At 28.1% G+C, this 16,750-nt stretch overlaps 1 protein-coding gene across 6 annotated transcripts; it reads right to left on the reverse strand.

Moving 5' to 3' along the window:
* Window positions 1–7,597: 7,597 nt before the first annotated feature.
* On the reverse strand, window positions 7,598–13,627 carry LOC119689527 (ubiquitin-conjugating enzyme E2-24 kDa). 6 transcript variants are annotated; one of them, XM_038104369.1, is made up of 5 exons: window positions 12,653–12,884; window positions 12,463–12,568; window positions 11,810–12,398; window positions 9,461–9,545; window positions 7,598–7,721 (listed from the first exon to the last, which is right to left on the reverse strand). In XM_038104369.1, the coding sequence occupies exons 3-5, from the start codon at window positions 12,345–12,347 to the stop codon at window positions 7,709–7,711; spliced, it is 636 nt and encodes a 211-aa protein (XP_037960297.1). In that variant the 5' UTR covers window positions 12,348–12,398; window positions 12,463–12,568; window positions 12,653–12,884; the 3' UTR covers window positions 7,598–7,708. The 6 variants fall into 6 exon arrangements, with proteins under 6 accessions (XP_037960297.1, XP_037960294.1, XP_037960299.1 ...); XM_038104366.1 differs by lacking the exons at window positions 12,463–12,568; window positions 12,653–12,884 and adding an exon at window positions 13,373–13,627; XM_038104371.1 differs by lacking the exons at window positions 12,463–12,568; window positions 12,653–12,884 and adding an exon at window positions 13,204–13,300.
* Window positions 13,628–16,750: the final 3,123 nt, after the last annotated feature.

Raw genomic sequence — 16,750 nt, forward strand, 5'->3', positions numbered from 1 at the left:
AAATGTCTGGTTATATTTACCATTAAATCATATATTTTTAGAAAATTTAAGAACATTACAAGCATAGGTGCTATTAAATAACTAAAGAGTTTCCTTGGTTGTGGTAAGTATTTTTAGAACTGGCTCTGAATGAAAGAGCGCAGAACTGGTCGCTCCACAACCAAATTCACATAAATTCAACTGATAATTTTTATATTGCGTTGCTGCTACTGGTGCGAACTGTTCACGAAAGGTATAAACATTAATATATTAATAGGATACGTTAGGTAAATCTGGCAGGGTCTTAATCACATATAGACCTATTGGTTCTTAGAGATACTAAAGAGGGTTAAATTTCTATGTAGATTTTAGCTATATACTTGCGCTATTTCTAAAACGTATCCCGCATTAAATACAAAAAAAATATGTGAACGAATAACAAATCAACTGAAGAACCTTATAATATCAAGTAAAATAGTAAATTTGTTTTGGGTAAACATAATATGTAACATAAATTATATTAGTGATAAATACTATATTATTAAGTTATCTATTGCTATATATAAAAAAATATGAGAAAACAGTATGAGAATTATATTTGCTATTAAAAAAGAATTTTATGATAAAAGAGATAGAACAATCTTTACTGCAAACCGAAGAGATATTCTTATAGTAATCGGCGACTTTATTACACAGGTTAGTGCAGACAACAATAATCTTCTAGAAACAATAGGAACCACATAATGGAGAATGGATAATTACTCACTGCAATGTGCGCGGCAAACAACTTAGTAATAGACGACACACTGTTTTCACATAAAATGATACATAAAACTACCTAGATATAGCCTGATCATGTTACTGAAAACATTGCGTGCTTTCCCCGGTGTTATTCAACATCGTCCTTGACAAAATAATGAAGAAAGCGATAAATCATCACTCGTGGTCCCTACGTTATTCACAAGAATGACTAGGAGACCTTAATCATGCCAATGATATTTGTCTTCTAACCCACTCTTATGAAAATATGTTAGAAAAACTTCACAAACTTTCGGACGCAGCTAAACTTCAACTGTGCGAAAACAAAAATACTGTGCATCAATATGAGTAATCAACAGCAACAATATCTGCTACCTTGGCAGTTTTTACTAGCAGCGGAGGAGGCAGTTTGAGCATTGCTAATCACATTCAAAAAGCAAGATAAGCGTATGGGCGATTCATGCCAGTATGGAAGACTCGTAACCTCTCTACCCGTACAAAATTGAATATTTATAACTCCAGCGTTAAATCGACGTTGTTCTATTAGTACGAATCGTATAATAGATCATTACGAAATACACAAAAACTGTAAACCCTCTTCAATCGATGTCTGCGTCAAATATTGCTTATATTTTGACAACAAAAAGCAAAAAGAGTCTTCTCAGGAGATACGCATGCGCAAGTGGAGCTGGTTAGACCACATACTATGGAGGTCCCAAGACGTGATTACCCACATGGCCATAGATGGGAATGCGCAAGGAAGCCAACGAAGAGGACGGCTCATACATGACGCAGGCAACTTGGTATTGAAGTTGCTACCATTGGAAAATCTTTGAGAAGTGAAGACGGCTGCATCCAACAGAAGGGAACGGAAGAATCTAATTATGGATCTTTGCTTCACATAGGATCGACGGGAACTAATAAAAAGAGGTTGCTCGGTTGTGGTAAGAATTTTCACACCTAAGTAGATGAAGTTCATGAACTCTAAAGCCTCGTAAGTTGTTATTGGTTTCGTAGGCGTTGATTTTTTCGATAAAGCATTTTAAATATTATAATTCTGATTGGTATTTAAGCAGGAAGCAATGAATCAAATCAACAAGTCTATCAGTTAAACAAGATAGATCAAAGTCAATTAAAACATTTATGTTAAGTGTAGCCAGGAAAACTCTTAAATTTTGCCGAACCTCTGCATGTTAAAATAGGGCGATTTTTTTTGGTCATACCATGACGAATGTTTTGACCAACGTTTTGAAACCTTATAAAAATATTGAATATAAAAGTGTCCTACAAAAATTTTCGAGTAAGTGAGAGCATCTGAGTGAGCGTAAGATCCCTGTCGAAATTTGAAAATGCTACACAGACTTTACTCGTATATTTTATTTCAAGTAAAATTTGTTTTGATGTGTGAATCAGGCGTTTTGGTTTGAGTTCAAATTTTTGTATTGTTTATTTGCGCGGCACTGGTGTTCTCACCAAATTTTACACAAAGCTGTTCCATGAAAATCTCTGTAAAGGGCGTAATATGGCACTTTATTTGTGTTACGCTTTCAGTTTGTACTTTACTTTTGTTTTACTTGAGTTTTACTACGAGGAACTCGTGGAACAGACCTAATGTTAACAACAAGAAAAATACGTCAGATTACCTATCAACAGCAACAGTTCTGTTCTACTGATACGGTACCTTACCGAAAGCGAAATAACTTATTTTTAATTCACATAATAAAAAAAAAATAGCAAAATAAAAAGAAATTCTTACAAAAATTTTTTAGTTTTATATTTTTTAACATTTTTTGGGTTTTTTATTTTTCATATATATTTTTTGTTTTTTTTTTTTATTTATTACACATCAATGTTAATTAAAAATTTTAATTTGAGAAAATTTCTTTCTTTTTTTTTACTGCGAGAGTTTTTTTACTATTACATCTTGACACGTTAATCATTTCATTATTTAACTTTCTTCCTTTTTCATTTGTTAATTTATATAGGAAAATTAATTTATAAAAAGTAGGAAATTATAATTAAATTATTACATTACAATTAAATTAAAATTACAGTTTTACGTTATACTTATTTTGTATGTATATATATATATACATATATATATATATATATATGTTCTTTAGCAAGTTTATATGCAAATTCGTATTTTGTTGCAATTTATTTTTGTTGCTTAATTTTGTTTTTGCCTTAGTAATTTCATCAAACGCCAAAAATATCACATTTAAAAACTACACTGAAGAGAAAAATTATATTTCGAAAAAATTAAAAATAAAAAATTATATTTAAAAAAAAAAGTCAGATATTTTGTCATTTGTTTTTTAAGTCTTAGCGTTTTTCTTTTTCTTTATTAATTTTACAATTATTTTCTATAAAATTTTAAGTTTTACATTTAAGTTCTGTAAGATACAATTTTTGCTTTCACATCAATTTTTATAATTTGAATACTTTCATCTTAAGTCTTAAGTGTTTTTAACTGATAAACAAATAAGTCGAATTAATTTTAGATTTTAGGAGTATTCACGATCTCGAGCTCGGTAAACGAATAATATAATACTCGAATGGTACTTTGCACTATTTCTATGTTACTCGATTACTAGGCTCGTAAAGCGAGATCGTGAATAATCTATCGTATTATGTACGACATTAAAAATTTCGTTACAAATACACATGGATATGACAACAAGGACAGTCTAAATATTACAACACAACAACAATTAACTGATGATTTGCATTTGCCGTGAAATAATTAATTAATAAAGAAAGGATGTACAACCTAATTCACATAGCTACATATAAAGATTTTAAGAATATGAAATAATTTATTTATTTTAATAATTTAAGTAGTACCAAACACTCTCTCACACCCTTTTACACTCTGACTCTCTCTCTTATCTAGCTCTATCTCTCTCTCTCTATATATATATGTTAGCTAATATCATTAACGGTTTATCATGGCTATATCATAAATATATTCCTTTATCTCATGCAAATAAAATTAAATATGACATTGGATAAGTGATGAAATGGGGTAACATATGGAAGACTGAAATTATTAGTACAAAACGCAAAAAATTTTTATTCCTTTTTATTCTGCGCTGGGAGTAAGACTGAATGTTAGAGTATGCATCCATGAAAGCTCGAAATATCAATACTAAATAATCACTTAAAGAACAAAATACAAAAACATGTAGATGATATATGTTTTAGTGCTTGTTTCAAAGAACACTGGAACACAATACATGATACACACTACATGATAGACAATACATGATAGACAATACATGATAGACAATACATGATACACAATACATTATAGACAATATATGATAGACAATACATGATAGACAATACATGATACACAATACATGATAGACAATATATGATAGACAATACATGATAGACAATACATGATACACAACATATGATATTTTGAATATTATTGACATTAAAAGTATATTCTGTATCAACATCCAAATAATTTTTTTATTTCTATTATTATGTTGAAGCTATTTGAGCCAGTGCACTTGAGCACTTTTACTCTTCATTAACTTGAGATATCTTCAAAACCCCTCTTTACGCCTTGATTGGATTATTGTTTATCACTTCATCAGACTAATATAAACAATTTAATATCAACAACAAAAATAACTTCCTATTACTGTAAAAGAGATCAACAGAGGTTAAAACAATTTTTTGTAGATTGCGACTATTTATATATATATGACATAAATCTTATAAAAAAATTTATTTACGAATAATTAAATACAAGAAGTAATTCCAAGACCACTGATGATGATTATTTGGCAATACCTGAAACAGCTGTATGGTCAGCCAAAAATTCAATTAATTAAAATAATATAAAAAAGAATTTTTGTTGCTGTAGTTCACTACTGTTCGAAAACCTCTTAAAAAAATTTATTTAAATATTAAAGGCAAAACACCAACTTGCAATTGTCAAAGACTGAACCCACTAAACAAATGAAGTTAAGTATTATTTTGTCAAAAGTAAGGACTACATATGTACTTATAATCGATTAAAAAAAAAATAAAATTCTATATTTTCATATCAAATCTTATAATCAAAATAAATTTAACATTCGTGCCATACAAATAATTGTTTAGAGTAATTGAAATTGGAGACATAATATTCTAATTGTATTTAGAATTAGGTACAACGATATATTTAGAAATATATTTACTTTATGTAATCTCAATAAACAAGTTAGAGCTTTGAACCCAAACTAATCCTATACCCAAAAAAAAAACAACTTCATGAAAAAAAGAGCTACAATTGAGGATTAATGTATTATACATGACAATTGTTAAGCTTTATCGCGTTCCCAATTGAGTTAGAATAGTTCTTACTGCGTGGGGAAGGCGTTGTTCTACCTGGAATATCAGGCACGGACCTATTGAGAACTTTGTTGCAGTGCAACGTTGGTCTCGAAGTAGATACTGTAACTGTGTAAAGAGCTGTTAGTCCACGTATATATTTGACTTCACCGATATTAACTTTATTGCGATAAGTATCGATATATCTATGATATGCAGAAAGAGATAGACGAATGCATCTTGAAGAGAACAACCTATCAAAAATGTTCCCATTCAATGGGAACAAGACAATGTTGCTTGGACAGTAGTTGGTCATGTTCTATTACAAGATGCATTTTAGATTCTGCATGAAGATAGTCAACATGCGACATGCGATGGCAGACGGGCGCAACATTTTGAAGCAATACCTTTGATCAGTTCATTGACATATTATTTTGAAACACAATAGGTAAGACAAAATTATTCACGTCCTTATAATTCAAAATTTCAAATAATTTGAAAGTATTAGTATTAGGTATTTTCACTACAAATTACATTCAATCTATATCTGTATTTTAACAAACAATGACGTGAACAACGAATATATGAAACATTGCGGTGAACTATAAATTGAGCTGGTTCACATTCTGGTACAATGTATAATGTATGTGCAAATTAAAAGTGAAACGTGATTAATGAAAAATGCGATGATATCATATGATACGGTACAGTATGAATACAAAACAGGCAATAAACAAGCACTTTGGTGTGGTAAACATAATTATTATGCGTTGCCAATTAGTTTCATTTGTGATCCATACTGTATTTCAGTAAAAAAATATACAGATCATTGTTTGCTGAGACGTAGCTAATATCTCAGTTGGTTTTTCTTCTCTACTTCCATTACATATACCTTCTGCTCAAAAAGTACCCGAATTTTGTTGTTTGTTAACTACTCCTTAAGTAATAGACTTTTTTCAAAAAATTTTTTGTTATGTTCGTACATCCTTTCTTGACATATGGTACAAATTTGAGCGCCAACTGTCACTTAGTTTGTTTACAGCAGCTGTTAATGTGAGACTCAAGTGCATTTAGCGATTTTTACTATGAAAAATTCTTGTTGTACGCGATTTTTTGACCAAACACGGCACTACTATCATCGCTAAGGCACCATATTCGCCAGATCTGGTGCCGTGCGACTTTTTCCAGTTTCCGAAACTCAAATTGCCCCTTCGTGGTAAGCATTTTGAGTCGATTGAATCGGTAAAAGATAATTCGTTGAAGGAACTAAAAGCCATGCCTGCACGGGCCTACGAAAAGTGTATGGAAGATTGGGTTAAGCGTTGGCATATGTGTATCGCTTCAGAAGGAGCATATTTTGAAGGAGATAAAATAAATTTGGAATAAAATTTAAGTTTGTGTGTTTTATTTACAAAATCCGAGTACTTTTTGAGCAGAAGGTACATGCTGAGAAGTATAATCCTACAAGACACTTTCTTTTGGAAGAATTGAGAAATATCTATATATTGTTAGCTATTTTTTTTTTTTTTTGGATTTCTTCAGTTTATTGCTGCTGTTGTTTTTAATTTCAAATTGATGTATAATATCTCATGTATTCGTATTTTTAAATTATTATAACTAATGTTTTCATTAAGTAATATTAAGCAAAAAAAAATATTTAAAAAAATATTTAAAAAAATATTTAAAAAAATATTTAAAAAAATATTTAAAAAAATATTTAAAAAAATATTTTGAATATTTTGTCTTTTTAAAATGATAAGCATTATATTGAAGTGTCGATTTTAAAGATTTCATTGGGAGATTTACACACATTTATTTATATAAATTTAGTTACATTAAGGTATCAGCTTCTTTCTATAATAAAAAACCTAATAATATTTTTACATTAAATTAAAGTTTCGTATATATTAAACAAAATACATTAAACAAAAATAATTTACTTGGTTCATTCATGTGAATTTGAATTTTAATTTTAAAAATAAACAAAATAAACAAACAAAGAAACCATGAACAAAAATAAATATATGTATATATATATATATTTATACATATATACATATTCAGAGAAAACATAGAAAAATAATCTGTTAAAGCATATACGAACAAATATAATTACAAAACAGGAGCATCTAAAAATTAGCTGAACACATTCGAATTGATTGCTTAAATGCAAAAAATTAATTGGATATTATTTAAATTTAATTATGTATTATTATTTTATCAGTACAGAACAAAATATAGCCAGCCACAAACGCTCCAAAATAATATGTAAAACATTTAAAAGTAAATAGTAAAATTACACATAAAATTAATTACAAAATATAAACAATATTATACATTATTTTCTTTATTTGTATATTAACTTAACTGAATTTGATTCCTTGTGGAGTCAATGTTTTTTCGCCTTGCTCATAGGATAATAGTTATATATATAAAATGACCATTCGTTCTATCGACTTTTACTTTATTACTTTATAATTAATTGTTGGTGATTATTTTTATGATAGGATAAATTTATAATTTTTTTTTTTGTTTTTTAAATGTTTTTTTTTTATATTACGCTTTATTTAATAATAATTTTTATATTTGCAATTATGTTGCAAATATTCGTGAATTAGTTGATTCTTAAGTAGAGAAATCATGTTGCATATCTGTAATAAGAAAAAGGATGAAATTAATTTTAATTTTTTGCATTAATAGTTTTTAAAAAAATACATTAGTATATAATAATATATAAATCTAATTATTAAAAATTATTATTTTTTCGAAAAAATATCTTATCAAACACAACAACAAAACTGTGTTGTCAGTACAGTAGAGCAGGGTTTCTTAAACCTTTGTCTACGCCATTAGGACCATTCGTCCGTAAAATACTGTATTTCTGCTCTTAATAATATTAATTTTTTAGAAGGATATTGATACGGATCCTAGCAAAACACATACCATGTAAGTTGGAAACTCTGGGGGATACTGGCTAAACTTGGGCTAGAACACAGTCATGTACTGAGCAGGTACTTGTCACATATTAGTAAGTCTATTACTATTATTCACCCCAAACCAAATACTGCTTAACTTTTCAAAACTAAAATTTTTTTTAAAAATATTTGTATTGAAGTCACCTATTGTCAAGGTCAATAATCACCACCCATTTCTTATTTGATTCGACACCTTGGACTTTCATATTTTCGAAAAAAATAATGAATTCTTTCAATTAGCCTTTTAATAGATATCTAAAAAGTACTAAAGATATCTAGAATACTAAATCAAGATTGTAAAACTATGTAAAAACAATGTATTGTATCAGGAAGAAATTATTTTAAATAAAATAATTATAAGTTATTATTAAATTTTATAAACGAAAAATCTTGTTTACTTTGGAATACACCCTTGTGCTGTTTCAAAATTCAAAAGATATATAAAAGATATATAAATATGTATACTATATTAAACGAAATGTCTTATAACAATGAAAATTACTTTAAATTCATAAACAGAAGTGACAAAATGTTGAAGATTTTTGTGAAAAAGTGAAAAAATTCCCTTAGATATATACGAACATAGGAATTTAAAATTAGGAAAAGAAATTACTTTAAAGTAAAAATCCATATATACATTAAGACCGAAAAGTTTTCGGAAATTCTCATTTAAAATTCGCGCGCTGTATATTTTTCGATATTTTAAGTTTATGTAGTTTGGCAGCAATTAAGGACAATTAATATGACAAAAATGAGCGCGATCTGTCAGACAGTTCGTTTACGGCAGCTGTTGAAACCAGTTCACCTCAGTAGTGCGTTGCGAAAAAAACAATGGAAAAAAATATTGAACAAAGAGTTTGCATCAAATTTTGTGTTTCGAACGAAATTTCGTGTGCAGAATCGTTGCGAATGCTACAAAAGGCTTATGGGGAATCAGTTTTATCGAAAACTCAAGTTTATGAGTGGTACAAAGCCTTTCAGGACGGTCGTACGACCGTCGAAGACATTTCGCAACGCACTACTGAGGTGAACTGGTTTCAACAGCTGCCGTAAACGAACTGTCTGACAGATCGCGCTCATTTTTGGCATAGTAATTAAGGACAGTGCTGCCAAACTACATAAACTTAAAATATCGAAAAATATACAGCGCGCGAATTTTAAATGAGAATTTCCGAAAACTTTTCAGTCTTAATGTATAAAATATTTTTTGCTATTAAAATTGACTTCTTGTTTTAAAATATTCTTCCTACAATCAAAAATTAGATCAACCCAACTTAATGTATAAAAAAAGAGTATTCTAATGGCGTATTTTAGAACTAGCCGCTTTGATATAAATGGTGGTAGTCTCTCATTATTTTTTTTTTAAATATATTAATTTAAAAAGCACTCATCCTTATTGTACAATGTTAACGTACCTCTTAGTCCAAAGTCTGGCGATTCTATCATGTTCCTCTCTATTTTGTAGATACTGTGTGGCGATGCTGCCAACAAGAGGATCGGCTAAAATAATAAAAATATATTAATGCACATTCAAATAGGAAGAAATGTTTAGATGAATCAATAGAAATATTTTTTAAATAATAAATGATAATTAATATTAAATTTATTCAGAATTTACACACATATTGCAATATATTTGAAACCACTGTGATAGTTTCGAGAACTAGAAGGGTTCGAGAACAGTAATGACAAAAACAACAGCAAACATTTGATTCATTTATTGAAATTTGACTGATACAATAGTGCCAAGTAAAAGATCACTGATGATGAGTCAGGTAAATTTCAATAAATTAATTAAAATTTTGTTATTGTTTTTTTATTACTGTTCAAACCCTTCACAAATTATTTATTTTTATTATTATTATGTTGTAATTGTTTATTTATTAGTCACACTGATTGCCATTAAACCTAAGTGGATACCTAGTAATAACAGCTAAGAATAATAGCTTCATTATTTTAAAATCTACATTATATTTATGATGAAGTCTTCTTATGTTCAACTTATGAGAAACTATTATCAATGCTTATATGTGCATCTATATATATATACCTCTTAATTAGACTAACTAGATATTTTAACTAGATTCTCAAAAAGAATTAAACAATTGTAACAATATAACATTTCCCATTCAACAAAAGTACAAAGAAATAAAATATTTTCTCCAGTACTGCAAGTACTTTAAAACTAGTTCTTCCTAATAAAGGATTTAAAATCCTTTGAATAAATTATGAATTTTACAAATCAGCATCCTATATAAAATTTCAATCAGTTATCGCAAAAACTAAAATACTGATTTGCTGATATTTATGTAGACAAATGGATATGGATCCGACAGAAAACAAATGGCCTACGCTAAATCGATTCGACTTTCGCATGATGACAAAAAAATCTATACAATTTATATATTTTCCGACGTCTCCATAACGTAATGTCTAAGCAAACATTACATAGGTTAGTCAAGATTCATATAAAGCCCATAGAGATAACACTAACATTAAAATAAAGTCACAAAATTAAGTAATAATCCATAAAAAAATGACTGTAAATCATATCAATCAATAGGATCTAATGATTTGTACCATCATCAAAAAACTAAGTGATTAAATTGAAAATGCAGAATAGATCTTCTTCTTATTTGGCACTACAGTCCAGTAGGAACATTGGCCTCTCACAAGAATAGATTATAGAATAGATACAAATTCTTCATCAAGGATAGATAGAATAGAATAGATACAAAACTAAAATAAAATTAATACACATGTAATGTACAAAATGAAGGAACATATATGTAAAGATATGCAATAAAAGTTATATTAAATGGACGTAATCATACACAGGCACCTCTCTGCAATGTTACTAGTCTACTATTTTTACACAAAGCCAGTTCTTTTGAAGAAAAATACTTTCGCTTTGAACGAAGAAAACGTCTGCCTATTGTTGTAGCCCGCAGAGATCTATAATGCAAATAACAAGGAATTACAAAGATTTGTACATGAGTTAGTATGTGAATAGGTAGAAAGAAACACAGTCTGTTTAATTGGATGGTTTCAAGGATCATTTGAACTTAATTAGGTGTGTAGATTGAAGCAGAACGGCTGAATCTATGCCCCATTTCTTGAGTTCGACGACCAAATGCCGTTCAACACTATCAAAGCGTATTACACTTGCAGAATGGCTGGTCCCACCGGTATTCGCTTAAAATAATTTACAATATATAATGATAACCTTCTTTACTGGGTACTTGCCCCTCAGCTAACTTTTTTTTGTGACAAAATGGTTCAAATAATGATAAAAAAAAAAAAATTGGTATAGATAAATTGTTGACCCGAAAAAAATTTTAAAAGTGTTTTCACTGTGTTTTAATTTTCTCTCTAATTAATTGTATAGATTATACATATTTTGATGAATTATTCTATTATATTCTCGTCTCTATTATTAACTTTGAGCTAATAATGGCAAAATAAAGAAAATAGTATGTAACAATTGCACTCTTCTTTTATTCAAATATATTTTTATATTATTATTTTTCAAATAATCTTCATTGTTTCTTTTTTAATGTTATTTATTGCAATTATCAAACTTGTATTTTGGTATTTTTAATTTATTTTATTTATTTTTTAGTTCTAATTATAATTATTTGTTAAGATTTAATTGAGTGTCTTTTTATCTCTTGACTTTTCGCTATTTTAAGAATAATGTGTTATGAATATATTATTAACAATATATGTGTGTTGAATATATAATAAAATAATGAAATAGTTACCAGGATTGCAATCAGTCAGCAGGGAACAAATGGATAGCAAGACCTTCGATATAGTCAAAGCTGGTGACCAATTATCTTTGAGTATATCTAAACATATAACACCTTGGCTATTTATATTGCAATGATATATGCGTGTCCTAAATGTAACTTTCGGTGGCTTGAATGGATATTCGGGTGAAAAGTGAATGTCCAAGAAAAATACGCCTCCTTCGTATACTGATCCGGGTGGTCCTAAAATGGTGGACACCCATTCATATAAATTATCGCCTTTAGGGCCCGCGCTGCAATTTGGTGGCGGATCAAGTGTGATTTCGGCAAGCTCTTTTTGTATACGCTTAGCTGATGTACCTAGTGCCTTCGATATTTTAGGATTTGGTTTTGAGTCTCGACGTGCCTCTTCATTTGAGACACTACTGGCACTTGAACTGCCCGAAGCGCTATTGCCAATGCCAGTATTATGTCCACCACCACTACGTCCACTACGCCCAGCATCTCTACCGCTGCCCCCACTTCCGCTGGCCGCCGATGTCGAAGACATAATTGTGTACTAGAAGCGTTTAAAGGTGAAAATCAACGTTGTTCTTAAAACCTTTAAATACAAAATTTTTCTTTATTAATATATTTATATATTCACAGATGCGCAATTTATGTACACAATGAACAATGATAAAACCTCTATCAAATTGCAAAGTCCACTCATAAAGAAACACACATGAAGTCCTTCAGACATGCTTGCTGTCTTCATAATTAAGTCCTTAACTTAACGTATGCACCAGAGGGTGATAAATACGGATGCGTATAGTTCATTACAAAATCATATTTAAAAAATAGTTTCAGACTTACTAGCCCTGTTGACAGAAGCTGCTGGAAATAGTCATATATTTTATGCTAATTGTTATATTGGGAATTGCGAGCTTCACGCAAAATTCAATTGCTGTACTGAGTTTAAAAGCACACAGGAATCAATTTTTGCTGCAAAAACAGTAGCAGAGAAGATGTTAGCGGCCATTTTGGGAACAAACACAAAAGGCAGACAAAAGAAACGACAGCAGACGATGATAAATTTATTGCAAATTTATAATTGAAATAAATTTTTTTTTATTTTAAACTTCTTAACAACTTTATTTAATCGATTTTATCATTAAAAAATCAATTAAGTTCTAACTCATGCCGCATTAAACTAACACAAAGCGTATGAACTTGTAAATGGTAAAAACGCCGTCGTCGACGTCGACGTCGCTATGAGCAGAACTCTTTTAGTAGCCTTGAAGCAAAATATGCAAAATTCTATGAAACTTTTATAAAATGTTCTGCAATATAAAATCATGCAAATCCGTCACTTTATTGTTTGGAAACTTCTTATTTTTTCGTACTCGTATCTCAGTTTTATTTACCACAATTAATACTGTACAATTTCTTTAAAGTCGGTATAGTTTGCAAAATTTTAACACATACACTAAACGCGTACAAACACACGAACCGTAGCATACATAATAGACACACACAACAATGGTTTAGCCAAAAACGCAACGTTTTACTGAAAATGTTTATGACTTTACTTGCCTAATTGCTTTTTTCAAGTTGCACTTATTATAATCACTTTCTTTTACTTAGAAACGTTTAACATACAATTAAAATCACAGAAATATCTTAACTTCGTTTTTATTTTACTTTGACGTGCAGACGAAAAGAAAAACAGCGGTTTTTCATTCCTCTTTCACTGGATTCTTTCAAACTCTGCATTGCTGCCTACCACATTCTGACAAGCACTGCATTATTTCTTCATTGGTTTCGAACCAGGGCTGCAAGCAAATGTGTGTGGCCAACAATCTATCATTTACTGACTGACTGAATTACTGAATTTTAACATCCAATCAGAAAAAAATTTATAATTAATATGTTGAAAGTTTACATTTATATGCTGCGTTTTTAGTTTAAACTTATTGGAAAAGTAATCACATATGTTATTAATAATTAACTAAAACAAATAAGAAAGAATTCATTTTAGAATGCATTAAGTCTTATAGCACATTCACGCTATTTCATTTAGGCGGTTATTCTCATTATACCCACTAATGAGGATGATTTACCATACAAAAATCTTTCATATAACACCATACCATATTATACAAAAATCTTTCAAGGCGAAAAATATCAAATGCAACCCTTAGAAATAAAATTTCCCATGAAGAAAATTACCAAAAACAAACAACATCTGAGCTGTAAACAAATGCACGGGAAAGAAAGTATTTAATAAAATCTTTGTTTTTATAAATTGACCACGTAATTGATATACACAATGTATATAAATGATTTAATATTTTAATTATAAATAAATATAAATAATATTTAATAATTTATATTACATAAATTATATATAAATCAACTGATTTAAAGTAAAAAATGACAAATGCAACCCTAAAAAATAAGTTTCCCACAAGCGGAATTAACAAAATTAAAAATATTTATTATATCTTTTATATGTAAAATATAAACAAATACGCTATTTTACATGCATAAATCAGCTCATGCCAAAGTAAACAATAAACTCTTAATTTCATTAGCTTAAGGTCGTGTGCGAGTTAGGCTAAGTTGATGCTAAACCAAATGGGAGATTATTTGGGATTTTTTGCACTGCACACATTTTGCCATTTATCAACACGTATCGACACATCAATACATTATCGACACAACTTAGAATTTCCCTCATTTAGTACGCAACTTAGCCTAACTCGCACACGACCTAAATAGTTTTAGCTGTTTCTCTTAGTTAACAAACCAACACAAAAATCAACAACTGACGGAGTGTTCCGTTTCTTTAGGAGCCAGTAACCTATTTATTTTCTATTGTAGTTAACTGACGATTAACTATAAATTGTTTTGATTTAATAGTTGAGTTCATAGATATTTTACATTAAAATATCTTAATTATGTATAAAAATGAATGAATATATTTATTATATTATAATTCGAACAATTTAAAAATTTTTAACAATTGTTTTACAAAATTATTTTCCTATAGAGACTTTTCACTTAAATTTCTAATTTGCAATATGGAAAGAATATAAGAGTCAATGCAAATTAAAAAAATTAGATGGAAATTAAGATTATCTGTTTAAAATTTAATTAAATAGAAACAAATTCCGGTTAATAGCTCGGTTTAATGAATAAAACTTTAAGTACAATTAACATTTCTTTAATATGTCATATAATAACCTATTCACACAATGCAAGTAATCATTATTTTGATTGTAATTTTGCTTGTTCATCATTTTTAATTCACTTTGTTACAAAATCAAGTAAAAATTACAATTCGATTTTATATATAAATATACCAATAAAAACTACAATTAAATAATACAAAATCGACTTAAAATTAAATTCATAATTTACAACAATACATTAATGTAGTGATATAAATAGTTCTCAGAAGGTAAAATAATAAAAAATAATATATTGCAGTAGTATACGGCATTATCGTTTACAAGCGCATTCAAAAAAAAATTAACATTAGCAATAAAATTAGGATAACATTCCGATATGCAGTGTGAATAGGTTTTAAGCAATATTTGTTATCGTTTTGTCAAATTGCAATATGTTATTCTGAAAAATCGTAACAATATGATTCGTATTCGTATAAAATGATAGAAGCACTGCGACTATGACATATGGCGATATTATTTTTCATTTTTTTGAATGTGATTATTTTCCATTATTAATTTTATATACATTATTTTAAAATATTTTAATGTTTTTACTTATGTTGTTGATGTATTCTTTCCTCTTTTATGCTTAGTTAATTTATTATATGTCGAGCCCTAACATAATTTAATTTATTTTTTTTTTTTAAATAAGTTTTTTTGTATTCGAAATGTTAATAAAAATCATTTGTATGAAAAATAATTTTATAATGTTAATGAAATAGAAAAAAGTAAACTGCAAAAAGACCAATCTCTAAAAGTAATATATTTTTTCCCAGTTTTTATATTTACAACTATTATACAAAATAATTTATTTAAAGCATTGGTTTTAATCTTAATTTACACAGCATATTTATTTAAATTCCGTTGACTGATGCTGACTAAATAATTTCATATAGTTTTCCAATTCTTTTAAGCAAAATACCAGTTTTAGCAGATTTGTTCTTTTGGGTTATATTTTCAATAAATATACTTATATAATTTTAGAGGCATTATCAAATCTTTATGTTTTTTTTGTTAGTAATATACATCATAATTATTATGCACTCGTTTAAATACTGAATTTCAACTAAATATTATATTTTCTGTATTATATTTATATTATCAAATAAATTAATTAATTAATGATTATATTATTTCAAAATAAATACATGCCATTGTTGTGAACATATTATCATAGTTTTTACGTGTATTAAGTATTTTAAAAGGTCACAAAATATATGCAGTTAAATTATAATATATTAATAATAATATAATTATTTTTACTAAAATGTATAAAAAAAATACTAATTAATATCAACTTAGAAAGAAATGAAAAACTATTATTCTTTACGATTATTTTCTTATGTTGCCGCAGTTTACAAAATTTACTTATGGCAATGCGCTAGGTATTAAATTATTTATTGTGAAAATGTGTTGCCGTATGGTAATAATGAAATATGCAGTAATAAAAATATTTATTGTTATAGTAATTTATAATTTATGTAACATTAACATATATTGATTTATTTAAATAATTGATTCTACTATTCAAATATGTATTTATAGAAAATACACGCTAATTATTTTTTATTTAATTATTTTTGATTCCATTATATGTGTTTAGTTAACATAAAAACGAGTAAAACAAGTCATATACGATTTTATTTATTTTTAATGTAATATTACTTATATATTTCGATATTTTATCAATGCTTGCCTTTTTGGAAATTCTGTTTTATTGACTTATTTTGTATAAAGT

Source organism: Teleopsis dalmanni, chromosome X (assembly GCF_002237135.1).
Source record: "Teleopsis dalmanni isolate 2A chromosome X, ASM223713v2, whole genome shotgun sequence".
NCBI lineage: Eukaryota > Metazoa > Arthropoda > Insecta > Diptera > Diopsidae > Teleopsis > Teleopsis dalmanni.

Bases quoted from the DNA above. Each gene is read 5' to 3' on its own strand.
- LOC119689527 (XM_038104366.1), bottom strand. From the start codon at position 12,347: ATGTCTTCGACATCGGCGGCCAGCGGAAGTGGGGGCAGCGGTAGAGAT. The intron at 9,546-11,809 runs GTAACTATTTCA...TTATTATTTTAG, and splicing joins GCTGACTGATTGCAATCCTG to CCGATCCTCTTGTTGGCAGC.